General features: G+C 46.9%; 1 protein-coding gene across 5 annotated transcripts in view; it reads right to left on the bottom strand.

The window, feature by feature from the left end:
• The window catches only part of ca14 (carbonic anhydrase XIV), a 159,703-nt gene that overhangs the window by 4,842 nt on the left and 137,360 nt on the right, over positions 1 to 17,501 (bottom strand). For 2 of the 5 annotated variants that reach the window (XM_052065232.1, XM_052065234.1), the window contains exons 1-10: positions 8,543 to 8,920; positions 8,304 to 8,327; positions 4,371 to 4,550; positions 4,133 to 4,278; positions 3,336 to 3,431; positions 3,193 to 3,259; positions 2,551 to 2,708; positions 1,253 to 1,379; positions 237 to 260; positions 91 to 175 (exon numbers count right to left, since the gene is read on the bottom strand). In XM_052065232.1, the coding sequence (XP_051921192.1) occupies positions 91 to 175; positions 237 to 260; positions 1,253 to 1,379; positions 2,551 to 2,708; positions 3,193 to 3,259; positions 3,336 to 3,431; positions 4,133 to 4,278; positions 4,371 to 4,550; positions 8,304 to 8,327; positions 8,543 to 8,639 (1,004 nt within the window). In that variant the 5' untranslated portion in view covers positions 8,640 to 8,920. Of the gene's footprint in view, positions 1 to 90; positions 176 to 236; positions 261 to 1,252; positions 1,380 to 2,550; positions 2,709 to 3,192; positions 3,260 to 3,335; positions 3,432 to 4,132; positions 4,279 to 4,370; positions 4,551 to 8,303; positions 8,328 to 8,542; positions 8,926 to 17,501 lie in introns of those variants that run through there. The other 3 variants (XM_052065233.1, XM_052065236.1, XM_052065235.1) reach the window with 3 other exon arrangements.

Here is a 17,501-nt window from a genome sequence, read left to right as displayed (position 1 = left end):
TTAACGCGGTGGCAGCGGAACCACGACAAACCTTGCCTCGCTCGCTTGCCATTTTTCAGGAGCGACCCGGAACCGGCGATGCTATCTTACCGTACGGTCTTGACGATAAACCGGACGATGACGGCAAGGCCCACGCAGCCGCACATGATGCCGATCACGATGGCGGTGACCTCACCTGGAGAGGGCAAGGCGTTAAAACCCCCAGGCGGGGAGAAGCACGACCAGGTGGGCCTTACCTGAAGAGAGCTCCTTGCCCGATCCTGCAACAGGCAAAGACGAGGCAGACGGAATCGTTAGTTTTGCATCCGATGAGTGCCGCCGACGGACTTTCGGGACTTCCAGTTCAATCATTCGCCACAACGAGCACTTTGCACAAATCCTTTCTCGCGTCGCCTTTTGTCTACAACTCGTCCCCCCCTCTGCTTTTCTCAGTTGGGAAAACAATGAAGTCTGTGTTTCGCTTGAGCAAAATCCCTTCTTTTTTTTTTTTTCTCATTACCTCGCAAACAAACACGGCTCTTCTTGTCGGCTTTTCCAACCAACCTTTTGTCGGCCCTCATTTCATATTTCATGCATTTCTCACCACGTTGCACTTTTTGCTCCCCCGTGTAGTGCTAATTGTGCACTTTGATTTACACCCCCCCCCCCGACCCCCTCCCGCTGTGCCGTTCTTGTTGATTCCCAGCCGAACACAGGAAAGCGGTACTTTCGCAAACAGATCCTGCAAAAATTGGCTCATAAAAAAAAATCCCCACAAAAAAAAAATCAAGACCCTCAGAGTCGAGCCGCTTCTCCTCCACATCGAGAGGAGCCAGATGAGGTGGCTTGGGCATCTGATTCGGATGCCTCCTGAACGCCTCCCCGGTGAGGTGTTCCGGGCATGTCCCACCGGGAGGAGACCCCGAGGAAGACCCAGGACACGCTGGAGAGACTATGTCACCCAGCTTGCCTGGAAACGACTCGGGATCCCCTGGGGAGAGCTGGAAGAAGTAGCTAGGGAGAGGGAAGTCTGGGCTTCCCTGCTAAAGCTGTTGCCCCCGCGACCCGGCCCCGGATAAGCGGTAGATGATGGATGAATGGATGGATGAAAAAAAATCATGTGACAGGGACTCAAGTTAAACGTGCAGCAAAATGGCCGCTAACGAGCTGATTTGTTCTACTTCTTCCTTTCATAACTTTGCTGCTGTGAATCTGGAATTTCTCCATTGCGAGACTAATAAAGGTTTTCTTAATCTTAATCTTAATTTGTCACCTGCAGTGAAGGAGGCAAAAACGACCCTGTGGTTCAGCGGCTGCGTGGCGCGATAGTTGTCCTGCAGCAGCATGCGCTCGGGATCTCCCGCTCGGCTGGAGTACAGGATGGTCTCCATCTTCAGCAGCTGCGGAGGACACATCGTGGAATTAATGCAACCTCCTGATACACAACAACAAGAAAAAAAAGTAAGTTGTTTTATTTAGTGGCTGACCACTGGAATGCATGTAACACCAAATTTTTATTTGAAAAAAATTGGTTTACTATACAGCGCATGTAGGTCATCTTTTTTTGTTGTATTTTGCTACTATCCTGCTGGCTGGTAATTATTTTATGTATGGCAGGGGTGTCCAAACTTTTTACCAAGGGGGCCAGATTTTAAAATGTCGGGGGGCCGACCTTGGCTGACATTCTTTACATTGAACAACAATATTGTTCAACAAATTTTAGTAAGCCAGTCTATTTCACATTTCCATTTTTATTTTAATTTTAACAATCTTAAGAATTTCTTCTGGTTCATTTGAAACAGGTATATCACATGCAACTGCTTATTCACTTGACTTTTTCTTAAACGGAAGTCTCCTGAGTGCAAATTGATTGATTTGAAACATAAAATGTATCACCGTGACTTTTCAATAGTCACAAAACCTTTGACGCGAACAACAGGGAAATGAACAAGCAATACACATATCCACAACTGCAAGGATCATTTGAAATATGACATATCAGTCAATATAAACACGGAGTGATGTCTTGTTAACTCGTGAGTGATGCCCTCTAGTGTCTAAATGCTATTTACTCATTTAGTGAATGCTATTACTCATTTAGCCACTAGAGGGAAGCAGTACTCTATGAAACATCACTCACCAGTCTACGAGACCTCAGTCAATGCAACACGTGTTCCATTGCGCCCAACCTGCGGGCCAGACGGCACTGATTTTATGACAGGGGCCGAGGGCCGGATGAAATTCGACCGCGGGCCGGATTTGGCCCACGGGCCGGACTTTGGACATGCCTGATGTATGGTATCTAGATTTGTAAGCATGTGAGGTGTTGGAAGTTGTTTTGCATGTTGAACGGTACAAAGCTTAAAATTTTTTTTAAAAAAGTCTTACATGCAACGTAGATGATTTGCACTAAGTGGCCCAATGACACAAAATTTTTGAATATGCAACCGGACAATCAAAGAAAAAATATTTGCAAACTGGTCATGGCTGAAAATTCATTTTGGATCTGTTGCCATTGAAAAGTGCCGGAAGAGAAGTTTAGTTGCAAGTATATGCAGTCGTCAGCCCCACCTGAGCCTTTGAGATTTGAACCCTCTCGTGGAACACAGTCCACATGACGCTCTGGTAGCAGGGCGGCGTCGTCAGTGAGCCGTTGTAGCGATAGTAGCGTCCCAGATCTTTGGGGAGTAACGACTGCACGTCAAAGGCCGGGATCAACACTTTCTGGTCTTTTGGTAGAAAAGCCCCAAGAAAATTCATCATGCGATTAGAATCAAGACATTCGCCGCAAGCTATCCGTAAATAGCAAATAAATAAATAAATAAATATATGTATGAGACCGAAAGTTTTTTTTCATTCCAAACTCATCTTACAACATTGCCCGTACAAATAGGGACATGTCACGTGAATATATATTCTTTATCCTGTGCATAGATTCATTAACATTAGTGCCGTACTGAGAAGCTAAGAAAGGAGCTCTAGTTCAGTCTATTTCTATGTCTGGGCCAAGGCATGCCCACCAGATTGAGCAAGCAGCACAAGTGAAGGAGAAAGTGTGACAACAATTGTCTCATATTTCTTATTTTTGTCTTTCCTGTCTGTTTTGAAAAAGAATCAAAATTAAGGAATACTGTTTTTCTGGTGGATTAGACATCACAGAATTAGAAAAATTCAATTTGCATCTCGGCACCACCTGCCACTCGGCGGACTTACTCGCATGTCTGATGCGGCTCAGGAAGTTGATGATGTTGTCGAAGTGCGGGTTGGCCTCCTCACCTATCTGCGGAAGATCACGGCAACCAATCAGAACGCGCGTCCAATTTGCAATAACGTGCTCAGCGTGGCTTGGACGTTACCACGATGAGAATTCCCAGGACGGCCAGGCCGTCCCTTTGCGCCATGGCGGCGGACGCGTTGGGGTAGAGCTCGGAGTTGTAGTGCACCACGTGCAGCTGCAAACAGGATGCAAGAGCACCGGTTGGCTCAACTCTCCGTTTTCATGCCGCCGGATCTCGGGCTCCTGACAGCCCAGGCTTGGAAACGGGCTTGATTAGTGTGCCGCTTTTCATTCGATTTGCAACATTTGCGTGTGTGAGCGCCACCTGCTTGCCACGGAGGGAAGTGAAGTCATCTGTTTTCATCTGTCATCTGGTAGCAAACCTTTAGTCTCCACCCCCCCTCCCTCCAACCCCACTTTTTTTTCTATGGGTAAAATTCATTCATTCATCTTCCGAACCGCTTCATCCTCACTAGGGTCGCGGAGGGTGCTGGAGCCTATCCCAGCTGTCTCCGGGCATTAGGTGGGGGACACCCTGTATCGGTTGCCAGCCAATCGCAGGGCACACAGAAACGAACAACCATTCGCACTCACACTCACACCTAGGGACAATTTAGAGTGTTCAATCAGCCTGCCACGCTTGTTTTTGGAATGTGGGAGGAAACCGGAGCACCCGGAGAAAAGCCACGCAGGCCCGGGGAGAACATGCAAACTCCACACAGGGAGGCCGGAGCTGAAATCGAACCCGGTACCTCTGCACTGTGAAGCCGACGTGCTAACCACTGGGCTACCGGGCCGCCCTCAATGTATTATTATTATTTTTAAAGAACGTTCCCTCCTGTCAGTGGCGATGGCGTTCTAACATCTCACACGTACCTCTGCTTCTGCGCTCTGGCCGTTGATGGTGTGTTCACTGCCTCCGGAACTGGGGCCGCCGCTGCCCCAGTGAAGGTGCATCTGCACTGCCGAGTAGAGCCACGGGAGACCGCCCAGGGTCATCCAGTCCGGCAGCTCGATTACAGCTGGGTGGGGGGGGGGCAAATTATTTCATCGGACATTATTTCACAGGCTCGGTATAATTAAAAAAAAAATAAGGAAGTGTTGCCATGGTTACCCGTGTGTCCATTATTGTAGAGCGTGAAGGGTCTGTTGCCGTGCTGACCGTAGCCCAATGGGGTGAGCGGGGCCAGCCTGGCGTCATATTTAGTTTGGGTGGTCACCACATCAACGGGAGATTGCGAGGAACCGCCGCACTCGGGAAAATGTTCCGACCACTCCGACTGACCCAACATGCCTTCATTAGAGGAACAGTAGCTTCGTTAATACAATCTCAGCTCCCGCGTCTCGTTAGTCCATAGTTAGACCTTAGCGGGCTGCAATTTACAACAAAATAAGACGTGAGAATACGCAGCGTGTTGAAAACCTAATGGAGGGATTTAAAGAATAGATCTGCGCCCACCCAATGCAAGCAGTCAGAGGAGTTGTGAGAAATCATTTGGGGCGAGATGCCTGAAATCCAACAATCATGGCCTAATAATCCTATAAAACTATATTTGCTTCGTAACGGGACAATTTTCGAACATCTCATCTCTCAATTTCAAATCTTGAGATCAACATGCAAAAGAGCCAACAGAGCAATGAACCTCAGCGGTCAGCATTTTGCTTTTCATGTCTTTTATTTTTCAGGCCCTCATCCACTTTTGAAGAGATTATCCATAGACGCAAACCAAGTACTGTCGCTAAAAGGTTAGCATGTCCGCAGACCCCCACCTCCCAACCATCCATGATGTAAACAAGCACCACCACCCGCACCCCCTTTCCAACCACGTTGCGCTTCTAATCATTCTCTTTGCTGCACCCCCCCCCCCCCCCCGCCTCCCAGCGCAGCATGATAACTCAACTTCAAAAATGAGCCCCGCAACCCCGACGCTGGTCGTCATGGAGGTCTCCGTGGTAACCGCAGGCCGAAAATTCTCACCCTGTGCGAACGCCCTGAATGCATCGGGCAACAAAGCCGCACACACACACACGTGCGCGCAATGATTGACGTACACAAATGAGCGCTGACGGACGGCCTCCGCATACTTGCCATCCAACATGGGGGGGGGGGGGAGGGGGGGAATGCAATTGTTTCTTTTTGTTGTTGTTTTTTTTTTTTCCAAAAGCAACTTTCCCCTTCAACGAACAAGCGAGCACGAGGCCTCATCGCGCGCGGCTGTCATTCAACCGCACACAATAACCAAACAATCCAGTGTGGCAGTAAGGCCTGAAATGCAGCCGTCCTCGATTCAAGAGGTCCACTTCAGGAGAATGTCTCGAAGCAAAAGCCACGCAAACGGCAACGTGCATCATCATCGTCGTCGTCGTGACACGAATTTGGCACGACGCGTCAAAAACTCTTCACCATTCGAGAAAAATAGTTTTTTGAAACTGAGCGGCGTTACGCTAATACAATTCAATGACATCATTCACGAAATCTTGTGACTTTGGGCCCCTTTTTTTCATGACTGCAACTGACGGAGCTAGTGAGGGCTGTGGGGAGCACTGCCCCCCCCCCCCCGAAACCCCCGCCCGCCCCCAGGTGCCAGTCCAGATAATTTACTTTTTCTCCAAGATTTTTTTTCCACTTTTCCACCTGTCCTCTGTTGGTTACATGTACTGCGGTTTTCAAAATAATATGGGGGTGTCGTAAAAAAAAAAAAAAATAATAATACAATAATATTAATAAATAAAATAAGAGGATTGGGGAGGGTTGGGGGATTAATCGATGGGACACTCAAAACGTATAGGAAATTTAGCAGACAAGCACAAGGTGGTGGATCGGCACGAGCGAGGGCTGCGCTGTTGTGGGAGTGGCTAGAGTCAACTTCATTCATAGCCAATCGAAGTGACTGCTTTCATTGCTGTAAGTCGTACACTCGAGTCTCGACATGACGAAAGTGGGCACTTGGAGATAGCTGACCCCACGAACATGCCCCCCCTCCCTACCACCCCTGCCTCGATCATTTATGTGCATCCCCCATATCAGTGGGACGGTTCAAAAACAATTCAAAACATCCAAATGAAATCCGCCACATTAGATCAGCTGTCTTCCCTGCGCTTTTGTCGGATGTAAAGTTTCGAACAGATTTCTGACATGAAGGACACGCGGTGTGCGGCGCTGGCCAGGGTCCGGCTTGTCAGAGACCCGTTTGTCCATTTTTGCAGTCAGCCTTGCACTGAATCGTCGTCCATCGTCAGAAATCTTTTTTTTCCAGAGTCGGACGCAGGGCGACGGGTGCACATGTCGCCCGCCCCAACTCAACGACATCCAGCACGTCTTGCCGTGCGTGCCAGGCCTTTGTCTCGGGGCCGCAAGTCTTGTGAATGACCCCGCGGGTCATCCTGCTGCCAGCCATTTTGTTCTTCTCACTTCAGGCGCACATTTCCGCTCGGTGAAATGTTCCATTGCTGCTTTTGTAACAAAGGTTCGTCCCTTGTGCCGTGTGCTGCCTCAACTGCCCCCCCCCCCCACTCCCCCAAAAACATCAAAATGGCTCTTGCAGCTTTTCTCCTCTTTGGTGTCAGGGGGTTGTGAGCCCAAAAGCATTTTTTTGTTGTTTTTGCTCATTTCTTCTGTGCAGTCCTATCTCCTTCTCAAAGGTGATCATCTTTGTTGTGTTTGCCCATTTTCGCCTTTTTTGCTGAGTGCTGCGTTTTTCTCATGAGGTGATTTCATCAATGGCGTTCAGATTTTGGTTCTGAACGCCACTTAATGTCGTTTTAGAAAAAGACATTGCGCAACCACTCGCACCTTGCTTTGGCTATTTTCCTTCTGTTTTAATCACACTTTTCTCGACACTTTTTATGACGCTATCAGCTCTCAACTCAAAGCAAAAATCAGCCGATTGATGGCGTCTATCTCAAGGCACCGCTGTGTCATGCATTTTTTTTTCTTTACAGATGTGATTATACAACTCTATTTAAAACCCCGATAAGCAGAAAGGCATCTGGGTTCCTCCCACGTCGAAATCAGCTTGAATAGAACCCAGTTGGTGTCCGGTACTGGTACTGGTATCTCCAATATGCAGTGCATTGGCGCCTCCCTCCCTGAATACATGCCAGCTGCGCACCCCATTCATGCCCGCCGCTACGCCATTGTCCGGAGCATAGGCACACTCAGTGTGGGTCCTCATCACAATAACCTGTGTGTTTATTGTGCGCCGCGACAATACACGACACAATTGGCGATGCTTCGCCCCGTGTCTCCATCTCACGCTCGCTCATCCTCTCGTTCTCTGACGCTGGCCCGTGACGGTCATCCTCGTGCACTTGCTTCTCTTCACTTGCCTTTTTGGCCCGCGCCCTTCTTCCTCGCTACCCCCTTTGCAGCCCTCCATCATCTCTGTGTGACCGCTGTGCTCACGCCAGCCTGCCCAACTGTAACTAATACGCATAGAGAGGCAAGGAGAGGGGAAACAGAGGGAGAAATGGCGGGGAGAATCACGCACACACACACACACACACACACACACATACACACACATACCCCCACACACACGAGCCTTCCCAATTTGTTCAAATGTTTTGGGTAGTCATTTGATGGAAGCCTTGTATCTTTTTGGATAACTTGAAAAAATGTTATTGGTGCTTTTTGGGCACGGGTGAGGAACTTGCAGCCATTGGGCCATATATTGCCCCTTGTGAGCAATTAACAAGGCCCGCCGTGCAATTCTAAAAATAAGTAAAACGCTCAGAGGAAGAAGAAGAAGAAAAAAAAAAGCAAAAGACAAATGCAAATACTGGAATAAGTACAAAGAAAATGAGCTTATTGCAATATCTTGTGTTAATTTTCGATGGTGTTAGTATGTTGAGTAAGGTTGACCACCGCTGCCGTGGACAAAAATATTTTATTTTAAAATTCCTATTTTGAAAAATCACATTTCCAAAGCCAACAATTCAACTAACTCATGTCAACTGTCTTGCGTTCAGGCGTCCTAAATGACACACCTGCTTTTTTTTTTTTTTTTAAACCATCTCAAAAAAGTAAAGAAACTTTGTCACTCACCAGTGTAGGTCCAGCTAGTGTCCTCTAGAAAACAGAAGAGGGAGAACTTTCAACTTCAAGTCATTCAACTATTACAACACCCCCCCCCCAAAAAAAATACTTCATCACGCTGCTGCACTACAACTATTATACCGAACACCTCTTGGTAACATAACATGTTTAAAAATGCAAAAAAAAAAAAACAAACGACCTCACCTCACCTCACCTAACATTGATTATTATGTTAATGAAATTCTTACCGGCAGCTGTCCAATGGAGGCCGGGCAGCAAAAGCAGCACAAAAGGAGCCACAGAGTCCATGATAACACCTCCTTGCCCCCCCCCACACACACACATACACACACACACACAACACAGCCAAAACGTACAAACAGCGGACGAAGGGATGAGGAGTGAAGTGAGAGAGCGAGGGGGACAGAAAGGGACACCGAGTGAGGGAGAGAGAGAGAGAGAGAGAGGGAGAGGGCGAAGGGGGGAGAGCGCGCCGCTGGGGTACAGAGAACCCACCTGCCACTTGAGTCGCCAGTGGCTGGACGCGAGCTGGCTTTTAGGCTCCTTGAACAGGTGCTGAAGTGACGCAAACCAAAAGGAGCGAAGTCGCCCGTACAAAGCAGCCAAGGGCAATTCATGAAAAACCCCGTTTGGGTGCGAGTAGGGCAAAAAAAAAAAAAAGAGGAAAAAAAAGATGCTCACAACTCAAGGGAATTCACACATTTGTGTCAAAAGGGCTTGTTTATAATCCATTTCTTTTATTTTGAAAATCACGTTATTTCACCGATAGGAATATTTCAATGCATGACAGTTATCGTTCAAATGGTAATAGTTGTTTCTTGGAGGGGGAAAAAAATAATCAATTCAAAAGTAATATTTTTTTTTTGGAATGCCAAAATATCTTGACCGTTGTGTGCCCAAAATGGAATGTTTGTTTGTTTGTTTATTGAACATAAAACATATACAGTAATAATTTGACAGAAAATAAGGTAGATAAAAAGGTAAAAAGAAAGAAATCACTCTTCATTCAACACAGTTATGTTCAAGGGAGTAGGATGAAGTAAAAAAACTTATCTAGTCCTACCCCATTATGTGTTTATATCTACTAAATCATTCATTCATTCATCTTCCGAGCCGCTTGATCCTCACTAGGGTCGCGGGGGGTGCTGGAGCCTATCCCAGCTGTCTTCGGGCAGTAGGCGGGGGACACCCTGAATCGGTTGCCAGCCAATCGCAGGGCACACAGAAACGAACAACCATTCGCACTCACACTCACACCTAGGGACAATTTAGAGTGTTCAATCAGCCTGCCATGCATGTCTTTGGAATGTGGGAGGAAACCGGAGCACCCGGAGAAAACCCACGCAGGCCCCGGGGAGAACATGCAAACTCCACACAGGGAGGCCGGAGCTGGAATCGATCCCGGTACCTCTGCACTGTGAAGCCGATGTGCTAACCACTGGACTACCGGGCCGCCTTTCTACTAAATCATTTTTATATCAATCAGAAAAGAAAAAGTAAGAAGAAGTCTCCATTAAGGCTCATACTTTACCCTTAACCGTGATATTTTTGCAACTTTTGGTTTGTATCATAATGTGATGAATTCCAACATGTTTCCATTTTTCTCCTCTTGCTTAACCCTTTCAGGGACAGCGATTACTCCACTGGACATCTCATCAGGTCACAGAGGTGCCGGTTCAATTCCAGCTCCGGCCTCCCTGTGTGGAGTTTGCATGTTCTCCCCGGGCCTGCGTGGGTTTTCTCCGGGTACTCCGGTTTCCTCCCACATTACAAAAACATGCGTGGCAGGCTGATTGAACACTCTAAATTGTCCCTAGGTGTGAATGTGAGCGTGGATGGTTGTTCGTCTCTGTGTGCCCTGCGATTGGCTGGCAACCGATTCAGGGTGTCCCCCGCCCACTGCCCGAACTGGATAGGCTCCAGCACCCCCCATGACCCTAGTGAGGATCACGGGGGGCCCGGTCTGTTGAGTCGTGTGAGACTTGGTGAATCGCTGGTTAAGGCGTTAATTCACTCTGTGTGTCGAGTGATTCAGAGATGGCCATCTTGCGCTTTGTTGTTCTGCCGTCAACAGTCTGTGTGGAGAAATAATCACAGCAAAATCCTGCAATATAATAGACAATCTGCCGTGTCAGTAGGATGAAACAAGAAAAATCTGCAAAGCTAAAAAAAAAGTGAACAGTGACACAGTGGGGGGCAACCACAGTTGTGGAGAAAACACCTGAAACTGTTTAGCAGGTTTCCTATTTGTCTTCATGTGTTGCTCCACCATTTGTGTTCTGATATCCATTTCTTTGGGGGTAAAAATGCAGCCTTCAGTGCAAACTGTTAGCATGCTAATGGTGTTTGGCATTGTTTTGCATGGTGCTAAGCAGACTTTTTCATCAGGTTTCATTTGTTGTTTTCAATACCCATGTAATTTTCTTGGTTTTATGTTTAATGTGACCGTTAATGTCAACTGGGAGTGGCATAATCATGCAAGTCTGATAGAGTTGTGAACAACACTGTCCCTGTGATATTTATTGTCACTTTCCGGGTAATTCAACAAAACATAAGCAAATGGGCGATGGGGAGCGCTTCAAAAGCCTTGTCGTTGACCTCTGGTCTTCGATTTGACAAGTCTTTCGTGGAGGGTAAGGAAATTGACAGAAGATCTTTCTATTATAAACTGTGGAATGCACCAAAAGTGGTCACATTTAGACTTCAATCAAAAGTATGAGGCGAAGTGAGGCTCCTCAGTTCAAACCACACGTTTTGGGTTGGGTGGCAAAGAAGGGAAACGTTATAACCGCAGACCTGGCAATACAACTTAACTGCGACGAGTCGAAGCGGTTCACCTGAGACTATATCAGTGACATTAACAAATTAGTTTTACTTGTCGCTCTAAAGAGACTGGCGACTAAGACTTGTATGGAAACGATCAGAGGAAGCTTGATCGACAGAAGAGGAATCTGTGTTTATTATTGAGCTGAATATCTCAAATCCATTTATATTTAAGGCCATAATCTTTGTGCACATACTCGCGTGGGTTTGTGTGTGTGTGCTTGTCTTGAGCGCGCTCTTCTCCTCGCAACAGTTACATAAAGCAATGGCAGCCACTCCACTGATTGGCAGTGTCGTTGTTTGCCTCTAGGGGGAGCCCTCACCACGTTTACACCACTCGCTTTCACTTCGTGCACTTCCAAATGTCTCCACGACGTGTCGTTTCATCCGTTTCTCCTTATAAATGTGTCAACGTTGCCACGGAGCATCGGTCGTCAATAGCGCGATGTGTATTTAGATATCTACCAAATATCACGCGTCAACCTGTCCAAAGACAAACGGCCCATTTCAAACGGCTGCTCGAAAATAGCCAGAAAATAGTCGTCACGTGCGCTGTCGTCACGCCCCCCTCGCTGCTGGGCGTGCGCGCGCGTGCGAGTAGCGACCTGCCCGCTGAAACGTGCGGAGGGGGTGCCTCAGCCAAATTATGCAATCGTAGCCGCCCCTGCTGGCCAGCCATTGGTCGTTGCTATTCCCCTTTGTGTGGGCGTGGAAAAACTCACTCGGCATGGTATTGGTCAGATCTTCTGAGGGGGCGCGCCCACTGTTTTCATTCATAAATTCCGCGGAGGGAGCTCCTCGTCGACATGTGAAAGCTGCTTGCGTTTATATTCCAGAAAGGGGAAAAAAAAACAAATACGAAGGGAGATTTGGGATATAATCCTGTCTTGTCATCATAAACACGCACATTGATATTCACGTGCATGATCGTTGTGAAATTTGGTCCGAAGAGATTTCTTTGGTTATGAATGTTGTTCTGCTCGGCAACACACATCTCTGCGGGTCACGCTGCAATTTATTTATTTATTTTCTATCTAAAAAAAAATCTCGCGTGGCACCAGATGTATACGTTAACCGCAACCCTAACCCTTAAACCGGTGGTTGTTGAAGTTTCTCCTCCAAGTGCCAACTCAAAAAATGATTTGGAGTGCTTTGTAACACCATCAAAAATCGTTAAATTACAGTAGTGTTGTAGGCCCAAGAGTTTTCAATTGCCCAAAATTATTTTAATGTAAGGCACTGTCACTTTATGTATTTGAATAGTAACATCGTGCTTGAATAGGACAATAAACAACTGCTTAAATGATTCATTTTTAATGTACATCACTGTTTAGCATTTTTTTAGACAATCCAATTGAAATATATTGCACTTAAAAGTTCAATACAACTGAACTGTATTCAACATATACGCCATACTGGGTAATAAAACAAATTTAAAGATGCTGTGATCCCATGCAAAATCTGAATATTTCATTTTTTGAGATTCTCTTACATGACGCAGCCCACGTGGCACACTTTGAGAAGCACTACCTTAATTAACGCGTGTAAAATGGTTTTCACAAATGTAATGACATCGTTTATCTGTTCTGATGACTTGCAAGGAAGGAATTTTTAAATCCATTTCCCCAATACACTGAAACTTAGTTGTTGTTTTTTTTTTTCTCGAACTGTGTATCCTTTTTAAGCAAGCTGGAAAAGTCAACAGCGCTTGGTTGAAATGTAACGTTTTAACAACAAAAATGCGGCACCTCGCCCCACCCTCGCTTCAAAAATGGTTTTGTTGCAACCCACCCCTCTCCCCGCTGAGCTTGAAGCGTGCCGTCTGCACAGAGCAATATGCTGCCTCACATATCTGGCGTCAACCGGGATATGTGAAACAATCCTTACCACTTGATACCAACGCGCGATTCTCATGACCATTCCTCATTTTTGCTGCGTTGCATCATAGCTGATTGTTTATGTTGTTTGGGGCTTGGAGTTGCCGGGGGGAGGGGGGGGTTGTCCTCCGCTTGAATTGAAAGGAGAGAAGCTAGCTCTTTTGTCATGTGTGTATGGGTTAATAGTCAAGGCGAGGCGACAACTCAATGTGCCTCACACACGAGTTCAATACTGACCAGCATTTCTAAACGCAGCGGTTAACGACATGCGGAATCCAAAACAGAAAACAAAATGAACTGACAAAAAAAAGACCAGAAAAACCATTAAAAAAATTCTCTTTTCATCAATGTGCCAATGTCATTGTCTTAAATAGTACAAGCGGTCCGCTTTCGCTGCCCCTTCTTGTCACACGGCACGAAAGATGAATGGCGGAAAAGTTGGTCAACGCGGGCGGCTAACCCTGCGTGGCTATTCATTGTTTCAGAAAAAAAAAGAGAGAAAAACACACACACAGTTAATCTTTTAATGCTGGCAGGAATGAGGTCTTGTGAGGCGCGCGCGCGAATTGCAGGCAAACGTCGCTGCCGTCATGTATGATGACAGTTGCGCGGCGTAACGTCGCTACGTTAGAAGGTTGTGGAAAATGTCATTTATCTCTGTCGTTTGGGTCAGAGAGTTGAATCTCGCCCAGTTTCCCTTAAACACGACGGAAATTCGTTTCGAATTCGATGGTTGTCACCTGGCGGGGTGGGGACCTAAAAGTGGGTCATGGATTCGTTATGGGTGGGTCGCAGGCAGGTGAGGGGGTCCAACGGCGTCGGTGTATGACTTGCTCAGATTTATAGTCATGCGTTTTCATACAAACATTGGCTTTGCTGTCAATTGGAATTTTCCACTGCCTAGAGTGACAGACCGACGGCGTTCTGACTTGTTTTCTGAGGACCCCGTGTATAATCACATCTGCTTTTTATTTGGAAAGTAATGTTTTTAATTGTCCTCGGCCCAAAACGCAATAGTATGTGAGTTTTGTAAATAGTATTTTTCCAAAAATAAGAGGTCAGCGCCAGCAATATACAAGTGAATTTTTATTTATTCATTCATTCATTCATCTTCTGAGCCGCCTGATCCCCACTAGGGTCGCGGGGGGTGCTGGAGCCTATCCCAGCTGTCTTCGGGCAGTAGGCGGGGGACACCCTGAATCGGTTGCCAGCCAATCGCAGGGCACACAGAAACGAACAACCATTCGCACTCACACCTAGGGACAATTTAGAGTGTTCAATCAGCCTGCCGCGCATGTTTTTGGAATGTGATAGGAAACCGGAGCACCCGGAGAAAACCCACGCAGGCCCGGGGAGAACATGCAAACTCCACACAGGGAGGCCGGAGCTGGAATCGAACCCGCTACCTCTGCACTGTGAAGCCGACGTGCTAACCACTGGACTACCGGGCCGCCATTTTTTATTTCTTTATTATTATTTTTTTTTTGTGGCCATATTTGTGGTATTAAGTGTCACTCGCTTGCAGGTGTCAGGCTAATCTTGGGTTTTTTCTCGACGGGGCGCTTGGAAAGGAATTCTGAGAATGTGGTGTAGTCCCGTTTCAAACGCAGCATTTTCAGGGCCTTTTTTTTTTTTTGAGCCATTCGGTTTTCTTCTTGCGCATTACTTGAAAAATAGAGCAGTGGGTCGTGTGTTAGCAACAATGGGGAAAAAAATCCGAGCTGACGGCCGCCGGACGTCGAGAACCACGCCTACAGGTGCAACTGCATTTTATTTTATTTTATTTATTTATTTATTAAACCAAAATTTTATTTTTTTTAATTTTATTTTTTTCCCCATGTATATTACGCCAAATTGTCCCACTTTCGAGCTTTTTTTTCCTCCCCCCCACCCCCACCCTTTGGAAGTTTGTATGCTCCTGACATGAACTACAACAAGCGCTCATCGGACATATCTGACTTTTGGAAGCGTGAGCAGAGTCTCAACCTGCCGTTTACGCTTTATTGTGACTTCGAGGGCCACTCGTGACTTAACTCCGACTGAGCCTAATCTCATTTCCACCGCAACCCCCCTTCGGAAGGCTCCCCTGCTGAATCGTTATGCTAATCGTTTGACTTGATTCGCGCGCCGTATGTATATACATATGTATGTATAGACATGACATGGTCGCGCATATGATGTACATAATGTAGAAAAGCAACACCTACAGGCGCCCGGCTCAACTGGTCTCTCCAGTTGTAGGGGCAATATTGATGGAGAGCGTGCATGCAAGCGCACATGAGTGCTGAAAGCGGGTGGGGGGATGGGAGAGATGGGGGAGGGGAACTGCAGGCAGGGATGGAAATGATGGGGGGTGGTCTTCACAACCCATGAACTCCAAGCAGGTTCGCTGGGTTCATGTGTTGCTGAGGAATGCAGGAGTGGGGGTGGGGGTTGGGGGGGGGGTGGGAGAGTCTTTTTTTTTTCCTGCTATTGACTTGCTCAGTGTATCCACAAACAGACCCCATGACCGCCTTCCGCCGGTTTACTGTGACTAAAGGTTAACTATACGCTTGCTGACACGACTTGAGGCCGCTCCGCTCGTGTTATTTTCGTCTCTGGGTGACCCCTCCTTCACCCCCGCCCCCTCCCCCCCCGCCCCCATGCTCATGATCAATGGCAGGTATTGTCGATAGCGTGAGGACGTAGCACCATGTGTGTGTGTGTGTACGTGTGTGTGCGCACGCGCCCTCAGCAGAGAGTCAGAGGGTTCATATATACGTGGTGTGTGCGTGTCTGTATGTATGTAGTGGGGGCGGGGCGGGGGGGGTGACCTAGCCCATTTCACAACGCACCACTCTTCACTCATTCTCTATCCCTGGCTTGCATGTGAACAACACTTGCAAGTAAAGCCTCCATAATGACAAGCTTACTATTAGAGGAGGGTGGGGGGGGGGGGTCAATAGACGACAAGGCAAGCATGTGACCGGTTGCAAATGAGCAGGAGTTTTAAAGATAGCAAACTAACACCAAATTGAGGGGGGGTGGATAAATACGATAATGACATCCAATACAGAAGGAAGCCGTATCGAAAATTCTTCAAGCTCATCATTGAATAGCGCTGACAGAGAGCTATAGTTTAGTTTTCATAGAAATGTATCCGTGTGGTTTTTAGTCGTTTAAACTGACAGATTAATATGAATAATAATATTAATATTTTTCATAACGGCAGAATAACCAGTAGGTAGGTAGGATGACATGATACTGAAATGACAAAATCAATTTCTAGCCTTTTAATGTCCCATTGCAGACATATTTCCGAGGCTCTTTAAAGTTAGCGCACAAAACTTACGGTACTGATTTTTTTTGAAAAATTAAACTGACGGTTAAAAAAAAGGTTGTCTTATGCCTGACACGGATCTTAAAGTAAAAAATGTGGCCCCACGAGTTCAGACACAGCTTTAATTCATTGATTAATGTTGCGTTTGTGGAATATGAGCAAAGCAGTAAAATCCACGCGTTTTGATTCATCTCAAGGGGGCGGCCATTTTGTCCCTTGCTGTTGACTGAAAATGACATCATTGTCGCTCAGGGTTCGAGGCACGACCAATCACCGGTCACCTTTCACATCTCACACGACCAACTCGGAAAACAGGTAGGTCGTGATTCGTCACTACCCGAGCCCTGAGCAACTGTGACGTCATTTTCAGGCGACAGCAAGTGGGCAAAATGGCCGACCCCAAAAATGGGTTGATTTTTTGCTACTTCATTCATAATTCACAAACGCAACTTTCATCAGACCGACAGATTAGAGAGGAGCGTAAATGACCGATGCGACAAGCCTGTGACAGTTTGACACCGTGTGGAGTGTCACATGCTGCGATGTTGCGAGCCGAGGGGGGCGGGGGCGGGGTTCGTCGAGTCCACACCATAGTCAACCTTCAAGGCGGCACCGACTTGACCGTGAATCACCGGCAGCATGAGCCTTCACGTTGGGCTGCGATCAATGCCACTTTCGCCGATTGACAAATTGCTAATCGTGATTAATCAGAATAATAGGCTGAGCGTTCGACCAGTTGGAAAGTCAAGTCTCTTGTCTAATGCTTGACATTCGCCTTGAAGCATTTGGAACGACGCTATAAGAGTGTTCTTGTGTTCAACGGTCACGTCAAATGAAATAGTTAGCCGTGTTGCCTGGAGACTGACGCGGTAACGTTCGTGTCAACGGAGCTCGCTTGCCCACGCGACAGACTTGGCTTCATCAAGACGTGCACTGGCGTGGCTGTTCATAAATGTAGACTCATGAACGGACAAACTATGTCTTGAATGGGTGGCTGGATCGATAGAGGTGAAAAGACAGATATGGTGGATCTAAAAAAAAAAAAAGTCTACACACCTTTGTTCAAACGCCAGGTTATGATATGATATGTTGTAACCACGGTAGTCCAGTGGTTAGCACGTCGGCTTCGCAGTGCAGAGGTACCGGGTTCGATTCCAGCTCCGGCCT

This window comes from Hippocampus zosterae, chromosome 5, assembly GCF_025434085.1.
Source record: "Hippocampus zosterae strain Florida chromosome 5, ASM2543408v3, whole genome shotgun sequence".
NCBI lineage: Eukaryota > Metazoa > Chordata > Actinopteri > Syngnathiformes > Syngnathidae > Hippocampus > Hippocampus zosterae.
The sequence above is the reverse complement of the archived record's forward strand: the minus strand, read 5'-3'. Positions and strand labels throughout refer to the sequence as shown.